Below are 14950 nucleotides of genomic sequence, written 5' to 3'. Positions count from 1 at the left end.
GGCAGTACTCTGAAGGTAAGTGTTGCACATTTTAACATTAAACGACTGGCTGCAGAGATACTGCAAAGATACCAGCGACTGCCGAGGTGCCCCTGAGCAAGGCACTTGACCCCAAGAACTGCAGCAGCAAAGTCAACAATGAAGGCTGCAGTCACACCGGGCTGCTTCTCAATCTCAGTCTGAGCCCCCGCATAAACAAAAAGCACGGGAAAATACAAATCTGCATACAGACCAAAAAAAACCCAAAACAAAACAGAAAAATGTGATATCTGGGTTTAGTTTCTCCTCTGTGAGTCGTTTGATCCCACACATCCACTGCAGGACGTGAAGGTGTTTGCCTCCATCCAGCATCACAGTGATAATTAAAACCCGCCTGTGCTCAGTGACACGGAGGTTTAATCCTCATTACAGAGACACATCGTACCCACACATCCCCACCAATGATGTACATTAAAGCAAACAACAAATAACTAGTCTATTTTCAAACTGAGCTGCTTTTGATGCACAGGTCCGCCTCGTCTCTGCTTGTGTTTTGTGATACTGCATGCTTATCAAGAGCAATTTAAGCTGAGCAGAAGCTTTAAGAGCATTTTTAGATAAATGTTATCATGTTTCCAAATTACCCCAAAATAAACCTGTGTGGTTACACTGAAATAAATGAAAAATAGACTGAAAATACTTAGAAAAGTAACACACTGAGTGATGCAGGGGTCAGTCAGTCCATTGATTTGACATTTTACAGGAAATTGTTTTACAAATTTTTCTAAAGTAAAATAATCATTTGTCTTTTCTGAAACAAAAAAAAACTTTTCTAAGATGTTAATATTTGAACTTTGCCCATAGAAAGCAATCTGAACATTTTATGGTTTTTCAGTTGTAGTTGAGAAATTGTTCATATTCTCTTGTAATAAACAGATGAATTAGGAATTTTTTTCAACAACTAAAAATGTCTTATTTTTCAAATGTGAATATGTAAAAAATCTTCAATATTTTCATCTGAACTTAATTTTTGGTTTATGTTTAAAACATCTGATACTAGTGACAAACTATCATTAACCGACTCCACTGAAAATGAATAAACAAATGTGATTATTTAATAGAAAAACTGACAGAGGGCCTACAGGTCATAAACAGTGGTGTTTTCCTTTAGCGGGAATTACAAAAGTAATTAAATTCTGTGTTTTCCAGATATATCAATAGCAAAAAAGCTTTAAAAGTATTTCTATCTCGTATATATATGCATATTCTTCTTTATACAGTTCAGATTAGCATGTCTTATCCTTCCTGACATTTCTTGACTTCGACATAACTTACAGCTCTGGATGGACAACAGCTTCCACCATCTGTGCCGCCCCAGGCACTGACCCTCAGTGCAGGTCAGCGACGATGGAAGAAGAGTGCATGAAAAAAAAAAAGTAGCAGGGCAGACCCTCACTGCAGGTCCAGGGTCAGTGCGGGACAGCGGCCAGTAGAGGGCGTCCCACCCCCGCATCAGAACTGGGCGGTTCCTGCCTCCCTCTCAGCAGCTGCATCCTCAGGGCGTGCTGCTGCTGCTGCTGCTGCTGCTGCTGCTGCCGCTGCTGCTGGACGGAGTCCGCCTGTTGCAGAGTTTTCGTCCGAAGCAGCAGGAGTCACACGCTTTCCTTCACGTGACTTGTGCCAAAGCTTCATTTACAGTTTTCAAACAGAAGTCCACATGTGCAAGTATGTACAAGAAATCTGAAACAAATATGCAAATATGTAAAAGTTGTATTTTCCTCATGATATTTCATCACATCTTCCACCTGTCTTTTCCTTTTTTTTTAAACAAAGGTTAACAACATTCATATCCAGTTTTTGCATTTCACAGTTACTTTATTTTTTAACTAATATCTTGAATTATTAATATTGGTTACACTATCTTGACACTGTGTGTTATGAAACTGGATTGATGATGTAATAAATTCAGAGAAGACAAGAATATAATAAACCAGATTTACCATTCGGTAAAGAGGTACATCGTTCATGTATCGGCATGAATCATGTATGTATAAAAACTATGTGCATTCCCAGTCTTGGTGATCACTGTGTTTTGCACTGTACATTTCTGAGTGCATACAAATTTCCCGCAGCGCTGCAGTATCTTCATGTAATACCGCAGCACCTCGCCCCCCCTGCCTCACTCTCCCTCGCTGGTATCTCCTCCGTCACTCAGCCTAACCTCCCAAGTCTTTCTAGGAAACACCTTTCTCCCCTTTTCTATGATGTAACACTGAGTTTCTCTTCGGTGTTTGTGTCTTCCAGTTCATCACAGTTATAAAAAAAAAAATATCTTCACAGTTCTGTAAAATCCTAAATCAGCCTTCAAAACTGTCTGTGTCGTTTCAAAGCTACATTTTTCATGTTTGGTCTCCTCGCCCTCCTCCTCGTCTAACCTGATCTCTGATCCAAGCTCAGTATTTACTGCCATCCGCGTCTAAATGTACATAACATATGATTATGAGGAGTCCGTGTCTCTCCTTTCCACTGTGAGGCTCCCTCACCCTAACAGGGGGAGGCACTCATGTGCACGTGTGTGTGATAGTGAGGGGGAGGTACGGGCGACGGCGGCATGGCCATGGGGAGCGCCTGGCCTTGGGGGTGTGAGGAGTGCGACCGGGTCAGGGTGTGTGTCGTGGGATAGCCGGCGGACTGCGGGGGCATCGGGTAGCTCCCCACGGAGGAGGAGCCGGAGGGGGGGCTGCCCTGGCCCACCGCCTGCAGGTTGGCTTTGGACGGCACTGGCGGCGTCTGGTTGAGCTGGATGGAGATGTCGCTGGAGGCCTCCGACGTGCTGCGGCCTCGCTTCGGCGGAGGCCAGGAGGACTCCGGGTGGAGGAACTGGCCACTATAGTCACTGCTCTCCGACAGGCGGGGGCGGTAGAGCGCAGGGTGGGGGCGGTACATCTCTTCCTCTGCATAACGCTTCATGAACAGATAGACTGACATCACACCGGCCCCCTGAGACAGGAAGTGAGAGGAGAAGGCGGTGGGCGAAGAGATGAAGGGAGATTAAATGTGACAAGGACAGAGACATTTCATTACAAAAATTCAATTCAAAGACTAAATCAAATTTCAAAGAAATACTAAGAAGTGGCTGTGAAAATTACATTGAAAGTGACAAACAAAGGAGATGCAGAGAAGCGTTTTCAGAGAAAAAGGTGTACAAGACGGTCTTTGGTTACTTTTGAATGTGAATTTCTTTTCAACTCATAATCTAAAGGTCAAACGCAAAGCAACAGAAGTGAATCAGAACACGGAGAGAAGACAGGGGGAGGAGAAAGTGGAGCACACTGAGCTGTCCACTGCACCACATTAACAGCAGTGCTGCTCGCGAGGGGAGAGACGCAGAAGAAAGGGGGGAGGGAGGAGGGGATGAGCCAAGAATTCACATGAAACTGCCCCTATGGATGGATTCACACACGAGCACCGAGGCGCACAAACCCTGCAGTTCTCCATCATAATCACTGACAGCTCACCATACATCAGCAGCAATGATCTTCAAACCTGTGCCGATATTTACATATTTTCTCTGCCCTGAAGGACGTGCATTCACTGCATACACAATATATTCCTCATGATTTCTGTCACATACACATGCCTGCAAACATAAGTAGACACCAGACTGACCTCTTTGAGTAAGAATGAAGAGGCAGCGAACGCGAAGGACCAGCCATAGTGATAATTGAAGAACTGCTCGGGCTCCCGGGGCCGGTTCATCACCTCGTCGTTAATACTGGAGATGTAGAGCACCAGGCCCACGACCAGACTGAGGCCTGCACACAGCACATTGACAGTGACACGGCGTCAGAGAGGGAAACAGACTCCGATCCAAGAGAGAGAGAGAGAGAGAGAGAGAGAGGGAGAGAGAGAACGTCTCTGATAAAGTCATCCCAGCAGCTGCACCAGCGGCTCCAGAGGAAGTGACAGATGTGGAGCAATCCTGCCAATAGATCGGTTTCCAAAAAGCAAATGTTCATAAAGACATGAGGGAGATCGAAAAAAGGCTGTGAGAGAGAATCATAATGAAAGGATCCATCCATCCATCCATCCATCCATCCATCCATCTTTTTCTTAATAAAACATCCCAATCATGGATTTGTTTTTAACAAATAACATGAGTACCACACTTTCCTAGATGTGCTTTCAGTGTCGTAATAAAACCACAAAGCATTTAAAGTGTTTAAACTGGAATGTTTGGATGAACACAACTTTACTGAATAACATGTGAGCTCAACATCAAGCTTCACATTTATTTGATCCAAGTAAATTGCATTAAATCCCAGTCATGTCAACATCAGGCAAAAAAGGTGGTCAAAGGCAAAAAAGACATTGACAGATGGTTTTCTTTTTAAAAAGTATATACCATAGTAAAAAAAAAAAAAACAACTGGAAGATGGTTTGCAGGTATTAGTATTTTTACTTTACTTATCCCACAGATTGCCAATGCAGCTGGATTTGGTTGTATTGTTAAACTTGAAAAACAGCGATGATTCCAGAATAACAAATCTGCACTGTCACGTGTGTTCAAGTGTTTGAATATTATGGGGAAAAAAAACAGTTTTAAAGTGACAATTCAGGAGAACTATATCAGAATCAAAAGATTGACCTTCAGCTCCAAGCAGTAACATTCAACATTTAAAACCAGCCCTCTTCCACGAACAGTTGTACGCTCCCTGCATGCCCTGGAAATGTTAAATGCATGAGATACAACATATGGCCAGTACCAAGGAATCAATATTCAAAGAATGCTGCATGCTGTAAGCACTGAATATGAATATTTTTAGCCTCCACTGCAACATTAAAATGTACTGCAGGGCTGTCAGGTGGTCATGTCCATCACGTGAATGACTGCTTTAAGAGGTTTTGTTGTAAATTTAAAATTGTAAAGCATGGAAAATGTGAAAACCATGCTGCTGTCAATCCTGCAAAGAAAGTACATCTTTATCTGAGAAACGCTGAGGAGCTGAGGGGAGCACACACGTGCAGAGGGAGCAAGTCCAGGCCTAGAAGAAGCAATGCGTGTTAAACAAAAAGGAAACCAAAATGGGAGTAAATTCAGCAAATGCACATGCGTATGCAAGATGTCTGCGTTGTGTTTGTTGGGACAAGAAAGAAACAGAAATTCACAGTGTGAGAGGGAGAGAGGAAGAGAAAAGAGAGCAAACGTCAGCATCTGAACAGGCTCAGGCAGCTGTGCTCCCATGGAAAGTTGGTCCGTCTGCGTTTAATTCAGTAACATTAAGCGGTATGTGGTATCGCTGCACCAAGCCTGCAGACCCAAACTGCAATATTTACCACGGTACTTCACGGAGGATACCAGTGGAGAATCTCTCATTAATCCGCACAAGCCACCACAACCACAATGAGTCAGAGCTGAAACACCCTGAATGAAAGAGGAAGGAAATGGGAGGTTGTTCGTGTGTGTGTGTGTGTGTGTGTGTGTGTGTGTGTGTGTGTGTGTGTGTGTGTGTGTGTGTGTGTGTGTGTGTGTGTGTGTGGCAGGGGAGGCAGGAGGAGGGAGGCAGTGCGCTGAGAGAGGCTTAGTGCAGCAGAATGAAAGGCTGCTGAGAAGCAATTTGATACACTTGCCCCTTATTATCACCCTATTATCAAAATACCTTGTAAAGTAAAAACACTGCGACACTTCCAGCGGTGACTATAAACATTATGTAACCTCCATTACATAACACTTATTATCCAGCGACACCCCTCATCACCAGGTCCCTGCAACGGCAGGTCGGAGCAGGGGTATTGGACTGCGTTTGATGCTCCTCTGAACTCAGCACTGATGCTTCCAACTCAAAAGCATCGAGCAAAATGAACATCAGAGACATGAGCTCAAATTAGGGTTCTGTGTCTTAGTCTTCCATCTGCACACCAAGCTCAAGAAATGGGAGCATTACAGCCATCTGCTGTTCAAGGAGGTCAACTGCACTAATGATGGGAATCGGCTGGAAAACCTGCCGATGATGTCTGGAGATCCAGCATCATTTGAAGAACCCATATTCTCAGTGGGCTGGACTTTCACCAAACACTGGAGCGAAAGGTCAGCCGTCCTTTACACAGCAAAATGACACAATCGCGCAAAAACCTTCAAACATATGGTCAGTTTAGAGGCATGGATTCAACTAACAAGCTGCCTTTGGACTGTGGGAGGAAAGAAAAGCACCTGGAATGAAAGTCACACATGCTCAGGGAGAACATGTAAACTTCACACAGAAAGGCCCTGAAGCTGAGATTCTGGCTCCTTTTGTTCAAAAGACACATTCTGCCACAGAATTACATGACAACTGCAGGAAGCGAGCCTCATTTTAATCACGAACTCTGTTTCATTGCAAAGTTAAAAGATGGAAAACTCTCAGTCCGGCAGGAGAAAGCTTATGACTGAATCCTGCTACTTTTTTTAACGACAATCTACACACCAGTCCCTCACGCCAAAAATAGGGTCATGATGGAGTGTCTCCACGTGTGACACAGGACACACCAGGCCACTGTAATCAATCACAGAGCGACAGCCAGACATGAGTAATGGATCCCACCTGAGAGGATGAAGAAGATGCCGGACACGAAGGCCAGGATTGTGCGCTGAGGCCGGATGTGTCCGATGTTGCTGATGACAAAGGCGGTGAAGACGAAGAGCAGCGACACCATGGGGAAGGGTGTGGCTGTACGCACCATCTCTGCAGGGAGGAGAGGTCAGAGTTCAACACAGCACATGGAGAGTGTCCTTAAACTGTTCGAGGATGATCAAACTGTCGGGTGAATAAAGCAGATGTACCTGACAGTGAGAGGGAAATTGGGATTGATACATTACAGACATTTCAAAACCTTCATATAAAATACCTTTGTGAGCGTGGGGAATCAGATTTCTCACTGGGGGAGACGAGGAAACCTTCACGGAGGTCAAAACCACATTAAGCCCCTGCAGCACTCATCCCACATGCTCTGTCTCGCAATAAGCAGGATTTCAAATGTCTTTCATATTGTAAAATATTTATTATTCCAGAAGGCGGCTGGGTCCAAAAAACAAAACACTTTTCCAGATAGCTTGACAGTTTTAGTACTGTTTATAGTCTATAACTCTCATAACCATTGCACAAATAGTTTTACACTAAAGCTTCTTTTATAAATCGAATTATTATCCGTATTGCCATTGTCATTTGGAAAAATGCATTTTAGCAAAAAACACTGTTTTTCACTCAATTTTTTTCTTTTTTTTTATATCATGATTTCGTTTCCCTCGTCTCCTAAATGGGAATAGTCCAGAACCCAGATTTCTTTCCAGCTGTGTTCCCCCTGAAGCGGAGTGACTCACCCACGGCTATAAAACTAACGATGACTGGGAAGCAACTAATAAATAAAACAGTTAAGATGACATGAAAACATTCTAGTTTTCTTTGATCTTATCATCTGCCTGAGTATCAAAAACTTCAAAAATATACTCTGTAGAAAGGTCCTGATTTCAAAACTCACACACTGCTAAATGTAAATAAAAATGGAATTTAATGATTCCCAGATCGTATTCATATTTTACTGTCAATCTAATACAAACAACCTTGAAACTGAAGCATTTATTCATTTAATAGGAAACATAAGCTAATTTTGAATTTACAGCAACAACAAATCAAAAGAAAAAAAAAGACAGGAGGAACATTTGACCACACTTCTGTATCACAGCTGGATAGAAAAGAAGCTTTTCAGAGAGATGTGAAGATGTGCAGAAGTTCACAAACATCTGAAACAGTTTCAGAGGATTGTTACACATGAGTAATTTATATTAATGACAAAATCTGAGCTAAAATGATTTTTTGTGCCTCAAACTGTCGAAAGTCTTTTGAGCCTAAGTCGTGAAGTTCTTTGCCGCAATGAAGGTTTTTGTGTTTTTCATCTCACTGAAGGGTCCTGTGGGTTGCTGTAACCCTTGGTTCTGGTTTCAGTTCCCGCAGTCAGTCAGCAGGGGGACACAGATGCAGAGTCTGATGGTCACTGCTGTTTCACTCACTCAGTATATTTGCGGTGTTTTCAGTGGTGATCTCTATTTCGGGTTCGGTGAAATACTCTGATGCGACACATCTCCCGTTCTCCGATCCTGTGAGGAAACCGAGGAAATTGAGTATATTGCTGTTTGCTTTTAGGATCAGAGTCAGTGATGCATGAAGAAATATTACAAATTCCAGAAACACATGAGGGTCTGTGCATTCCTGCTCACAGGTAATAGTTATGTTATGTGACAGCTGTGATCCCAAAGGCCTGCAGCTTTGCAGTATTCACCCCCTGCTCTCTCATCCTGCTGGTCCCCTCTATCTATTCATGTGTTTTTTGATGACTTGTAAACATGCAGGTACATATATAGGATTTTTTTTTTTGAGCATGCATCCAATTCTTGCAATTGTCCTTCTACCGTAAGCGCGTCCTCGCATAGTGTCACATCTACCTACCAGCCACAAAGCAAACTCTCCAGAGGCCTGAATGCAGCGCCATCTTCACCTCCATGCTCTGGTTCTGCTGCAGGATGATTCCCTCCACCATTATGAGCCAGTAGTCTGTGGAGACGGCCACCCCCACCAGCAGCAGCCCGCATGCTCCGAACACCGTGGACAGGATGGTCAACGCGCGGCTGCTGCAGGAACTCATCTGCAGGGCACAGGGAGACAGGGAATCAAACCCGCAGACAAAAGTGTGTGAAACATGTGCAGGGGTTGTGGATAAGAGGCTATTGCAGATGGTGCAACACTGAGACGACATGTGATGCGCACACGTGGGGGGCACATGGGAAAAGCTTGTGGCTAACATCTGCTAACATTTGCTTCATGATAAATTCACCGGCAGCCAATCTTGTGAAAGGTCAAAGAGGAGCCGAAGAAACGGATGATGACTTTACCAATTAGTTCAGAAAGATTCTTTCTCTCTCTCTCTCTCTCTCTCACACACACACACACACACACACACACACACACACACACACACACACACACACACACACACACAAACACACACACACACACACACACACACACACACACACACACACACACATGATAAACAAGAACGGAGGTCTTATGTGACTCAAACATGGTCTTTCTGTGACTTAGTTCTGGCTGGCTGGGTAGGAGTTTGTTGCAAATCCTCTGAGCATCCTGTCTGTATGGATTTACAGATCTCTGCGTTTGTTTGTGTGTGTGGATGTGCAGCCACTGAGCTTCTGTTCAATTTGGACAGTATCATCACCTTGATGAGTCAAGAAGGACAAGTACACGCAGGAACACAGAGCGGCGTGGATTTTTAATGTGATTAGGGGCCATTTTGCTGAGTTATGTTGTACATTATGAGTGATACTGGCAGGCTCCATGCATGCTGTACTATAATGCAGATGACTTATCGATTCCCCTCTTATCATAAAAGTCCAACTTCATGTTTGCGTTGTTTATTTTCATGAATATGCTAATATTGAGGACATTCCCTTATTCTTTTCATAAATTACTCGAGCACTCTTGGTGTTTATGAGTGCAGCTTCATTTTCTCCTCAGAAACTACTGATGTTGCTCACTTATTGTTCTGCCACCAAAAGATGTGAGAAGAAAGACACTGGCTCATCAACTGAGCTGCAATCACATATTTCACTGCACTGCAAGCACAGAAACACTGTGAGCCAAACAAGAGGAAATGAGTGTGGAGAAAATTCTTTTGCCCTGCGGTTTATTTCACAGGCTACATCCTGTGTAAGGCACGAAAAACCCATAAAAACGAGGGACTGCCTCCAGGCTGTTTGTTTTCATGATCATTATACATATGGATCTTAATTTCTTCTCAAAATTAAAAAGATACTACTCTGCTGGGAAACTGCATCACCCTGACCTCCCTTGAGGCTCTTCAGCATCCCCGAGGGGAGGCCTGCCCCTCACTTTGAAAAACTCCTGGTTTTGACGTATTGCAGGTTTTACAGTAATCAAACATCTGCTGGTTTCTAATAAACGACCGAAGGTCTTCAACTTCTGTTCTGAGAATTGGGAGCTTGTGCTGTCAGCGGCTGCAGATCTGTGTCGTCTGTGTGTTGTCGTGATGACATTCACGTTGTGTCTTGCAGGCTCTGTGGCCCAAAGTACACTTAAGTCATTTAAAATTAAATGTGACAGTGATAACTGTGGGGGAGAGCCCAGCTGTGGGTATGAAGCATTAGGTACATTTGACCCTTAGCCACTAAAAACCACTGTAGTGTGCCAATGTTTACAATGGAAACATTGCTACATCATTACTGCACTGCACTGTGCACATTCTGAGCCATACCAGATTGTTGTAATTACCACAGCAGAAGCCAGAGCCTCACTGACACAGTGGAATAGATATGTGGTGTGATGGGAGTTTTGCTTCTCCCTGAAAGCATCCAGTTTTTTTTTGTGATCATGCAACTTAAACATGACCCTGTTGTTCTTTCAGTTGCTGAGAGGAGTGAAATCAGGCATGTGGTTCTGCAAGTGAAGCACAGCTGTTTCTAAATTAGAAAAAAAAAATATGAGTGCCTAGACTTTTTCTTGTGTATATCAACACTGTTCCCCAGATGGTTTTTGCTTTGTTTTTAGCGAAGATGTGGTATATATTTAATTTATTTAGGATTTAAGGGCAATCTTTCTTTTCTGGTTATTTCTTGAATCATTTCCTGTAGATCATGACATTGTGCATTGGAAATAACAGAAACTTTTTCATTCATTTTTTAACATACTCTGTCTTTTTCAACCTTAAGGAAAACATATTTGGACTTCTTCATAGTTCAGAGTGACACACGAAATACTACATCATGACCAGAGTCACTAACTAATTTAACTTTAGGCTCTTTTGAATGACTTGACGGCATAAAGTTAAAGTCAAATTAATGACTGAAACATGACACACTTTCCTATTCTGCTCTTTCTCTGAATGATGAACCTTTAAGTGTTTGAAGAGTGGACTTTTAAAAGAGACAGCTATTCTACTGGGAAATAAACTCTCAGAGATTAAGCTTGGCCTCATCTTATCTGGACAGCTATTGTAGGAGATGTGAACGCCGCAGAAGTTAGCTCAGTTTTCATGCAGCAGTGGAATGAATGGAGCTTCTTTTATAAGCGAAGCGCAAGAATATTATGTGAGAAGAGAACAGACTGGTATAAAGATCTTGTGAGGTGTTGCCAGTTTGGGAATCTGAAAAACTGAATGAAGTAAATGCGGTTTCAAATGGAACAGACAACCATCCACAAGAAAATCCAGCCAAACAAACAGTCCACTCTGAAGATGTAAAGCCAATTTGATCAAAAGGAATGTTACAAGCGTTACAAGGGGCAGGATGCAAACTATCAGCATCCTCTGACATACGAAACCACAGCTGAGCAGATTTTTGGATTCTTGTAATTTTCCTGCAGTTCTTAAGCTGGCATATTTGATAACTTCTTTCTTGTTGTGTCTTAAAATTCTAATGCTCGTCAATTGTAGACATTCATCAGAACGACCTATTAAATAGTTGAGCTAAACTTTGAGATTGGTTCTGTTTGTCACTGTGATAACACAATATCACTAACACTGCACTGTACAGGCCATTGCTGTGGAAAAGCAAGCCATTTTAAGCAATTAATGGCAAAAATATGTAACATTTGACTGACTTTTACTTTTTACATTTATATGTAAATGACATAAATTGCTGATTTACCCATGAAAAAAAGGCAAAAAAGTAAAAAAAACTTGCCAAGACTGCAAATTTCTACTCAGGTATGCAGTGGTTTGCTTTGGCTCCTCATATTGAAGATGTCCCTAGTTTGAGTCCAGATTATACCTGGGAGGCCTTTCTTTGGTGTGTGTGTGTGTGTGTGTGTGTGTGTGTGTGTGTGTGTGTGTGTGTGTGTGTGTGTGTGTTCTTGTATTTCTATCCTTGTTGGGGCCAAATGTCCCCACAAGGATAGCAAAACGTGGAACGACGTGCCTTGTGGGGACCTTTTTCCGGTCCTCAGTAGGAGAAACAGTGTTTTCTTGACCATGTTGTTGTTACTGAAAAAAGTAAAAGTGCAAAAACATTTCTTTAGGGTTAGGCTTTGTTGTGGTGTGGGTTAGGGTTAGGGTAAGGGTCAGGGTTAGGGACTAGACATGAATGGGAGTCAATGGACGGTCCCCACAAGGATAGAAATACAAGACTGAGCGTGTGTGTGTGTGTGTGTGTGTGTGTGTGTGTGTGTGTGTGTGTGTGTGTTCCGGCTTCCTCCCACAATTCAAAAACATACAATTGGGGGTTTCTAATGGATGGATGGATGGTTTTTTGTAAATTCGTTCAACAACACCCTCGGGTTGAAACGTCCCACTTCCAAGTATTGCAATTAATGACCTGCAAAGAGTTCAATTTCTTGTGTAACCAGAGGCTGTGAATTATATGGCAGGTCCAGAAAGGCTCTGAACTGAAAGACGAGAGGCTGTGAGAGTTCAAGAAGGATTCACGGTGAAATGAAAGAACTCAATAAAGTGACATCGCATGACTGGAAGCACAGATGGATGAGATATAAAAATGACCGGGCGAGAGTGTGGCTCCGAAATGAACAATCACACCTTCCAGCTGCTGGAGGATGTGCCAAAGTGGTCAGAAACGAGTGTGAATCAATTGAAGTTGCAACTCTGCAGAAATGAGTGGCCGTGTCTGAGTACCTCTCTGGTTCAGCACCATGGACAGCACCCAGCCTTCATTCAGAACACAGAGGCCAACAAAACCAGCATGCAGCAATCAATACCAAGGAAACCCACTCCTTTCTTTGCCTTTCTCTACATATTCTCTTCACACCGTGTCATAATTTGGCACTGAGATTAAGTGAAAAGAGAAAGGGGGAAATTCAGTTTCCCTGTTAGATTTGTGATAACAATCCCACTTTATTGCTCTGAGACAGCCCCCTCGGCTCCTCCATCCACAAAGTAATGAGCCTGTTGAATTGGTTAGATAGGAGCCACAAGGGAGACAAAACATTTAATTCACTCTAATCTGTCACAATCTACAGACTGACATCACCTTCAAGCCTCTCAGGGAAGAGAGGCGCCGAGGAAAAGAGGGAGCAGCGGATGAAGAGGGGAGGATGTGGAGCTGAGAGAAGGCGGGAGAATGAGGAGGAACCCGAGGCAGAGGAGGCTGGAAGTATGTTTGCAGAGTTTTTGATTCAGAAAAGGAAAAAAAAAAAACTGTATGAAGAGGATGTAGGTTACCACAAGGAAAGACCTTGGCCCAAAAAACATGGAAGGAGTATCCCACATGGATGCGCACTACGGGGATGCGCCTAATAAGGTGTGCTGAACTAACCAACCGTGACTGTTCCTCGTCTCGAGAAAAAGAAATTAGCCTGAGAAAAATCGATGAAACCACTCAGAGGGAAACAAATTACTTCACGAGGACAAAACGTGGAAGAAATGGCTCAATGGGCGGGTGTTTGCTCGTGATTTCTGAAACAGCGCAGCCACGCTCTCCTGACAAAACTCACCGCATTTTCTAGCACTCAGTGAAAAGCAGAGTTACGCATGTAAAAGGAGGCTCTGGAAGCAGCGGAGCACCGGGCGACGCACGGGCTTGTTTAGAAACACCCCCCTCCTGCTGTCACACACACTCTCACACACGCGGAGTTTGGAGACGATAAACACAGAGCAGCGAACATGTGAACCGCTCGGGCTGGAAAATTGGGAATGAAATGCGGGAGACGAATATATATATATATTTAAAAAAAAAAGAACGCAATAAACAGGACTCGTCATGCAGGTAACAAGCGTTTTTCAGTCCCGGCTGAAGCGGAGAGGACGCGTCATGAAATCAGCTCTTTTCTCACAGCTGTCACCAAACACACAGCGAACAGCTCTAAATGAATGAGTCAGGCTGGAATAATTAAAAAAAAGGCGTCACCATTTATTTCACGGCCAGAAAAAAAAAAAAAAAACAACAACAAGAAAGCACAACTGCAGATATGTGAAGAGGAAGGAAATAATACTCACCCTGACACGAGAGTCGTGCGCACACGTCAGTAAAGCCAAGAAACCTCACACCAGGGAGGCTTGCTGGATTTTGGTCTCTCTCTCGCTCTCTCTCTCTCTCTCTCTCTCAACTCTCCCTCTATTCGATGTGTTTTTCCTTAATCCCCTTTACCCATCCTCTAAATCCCTCACTCTCTCTTTCACTCAGTCTGTCCCAGGCACTGCGGTGGATCAGTTCAGCGAGCTACTTTGGCTACAAGAGAGAGAGACATACTGTAGAGAGGGAGAGAGGGAGAGGGAGAGAGAGAGAGAGAGAGAGAGAGAGAGAGAGAGAGAGAGAGAGTCGTGTCAAACCAGAATATATCAACACATTCATAATTTTTACTGTATCTTTTCCTATATATGTCTCACATGTGCGGTGTATTTTCTAATTTAAAAAAACCCCTCAAACTATAATGGAAAAGATACATTTTCCCTAGTTTGATTGGAACAGCTGAATTTAATTTGTTTTTGATTCACCATAAATTGAGATTTTACAAACCTTTTTCGATTCATTATTTTTGATAATATTTGGCTTCATAAGTCATGAAAATAGTACAATGTTTTATAGGATCAACCATATTTTATTTATTTTAATAGAAAAACTCAATCATATTAAAACTGTAATGATACTTGAATCTCTCCCATTCATATTTTGGAAGAAGTTTCAATAACTGACAAAAACCACACTCTTCTCAAGGTTATTCTGGTTTGAAATGTGCCTACAAAATATGCAACTATATATAATGTAATATTTCTTAAATATACAGTAAATATTAAGACAAAAGCATGGATGTAAATCTAAATATGCAGGGGAAGGAGGATACAAACCTGCAGATTTCCAAGATTTTCAGTAACAAAAATGAAATATAGGTTTAAAAAAACCCACAGTACTTGTTATGTTTTTGATGTTGACAGTTTTTGACAAGTGGTCAAG

At 42.8% G+C, this 14950-nt stretch overlaps 1 protein-coding gene across 1 annotated transcript; it reads right to left on the bottom strand.

The window, feature by feature from the left end:
• Window positions 1-2442: 2442 nt before the first annotated feature.
• Window positions 2443-14224, bottom strand: cacng7b (calcium channel, voltage-dependent, gamma subunit 7b). Its single transcript, XM_030103781.1, has 6 exons — window positions 13996-14224; window positions 8460-8655; window positions 8024-8110; window positions 6561-6701; window positions 3649-3794; window positions 2443-2979 (listed from the first exon to the last, which is right to left on the bottom strand). The coding sequence occupies exons 2-6, from the start codon at window positions 8653-8655 to the stop codon at window positions 2524-2526; spliced, it is 1026 nt and encodes a 341-aa protein (XP_029959641.1). The 5' UTR covers window positions 13996-14224; the 3' UTR covers window positions 2443-2523.
• Between the last annotated feature and the right edge of the window lie 726 nt (window positions 14225-14950).

This window comes from Salarias fasciatus, chromosome 11, assembly GCF_902148845.1.
Source record: "Salarias fasciatus chromosome 11, fSalaFa1.1, whole genome shotgun sequence".
Classification (NCBI taxonomy): Eukaryota; Metazoa; Chordata; class Actinopteri; order Blenniiformes; family Blenniidae; genus Salarias; species Salarias fasciatus.
This window is presented reverse-complemented; position numbering and strand designations above follow the sequence as displayed.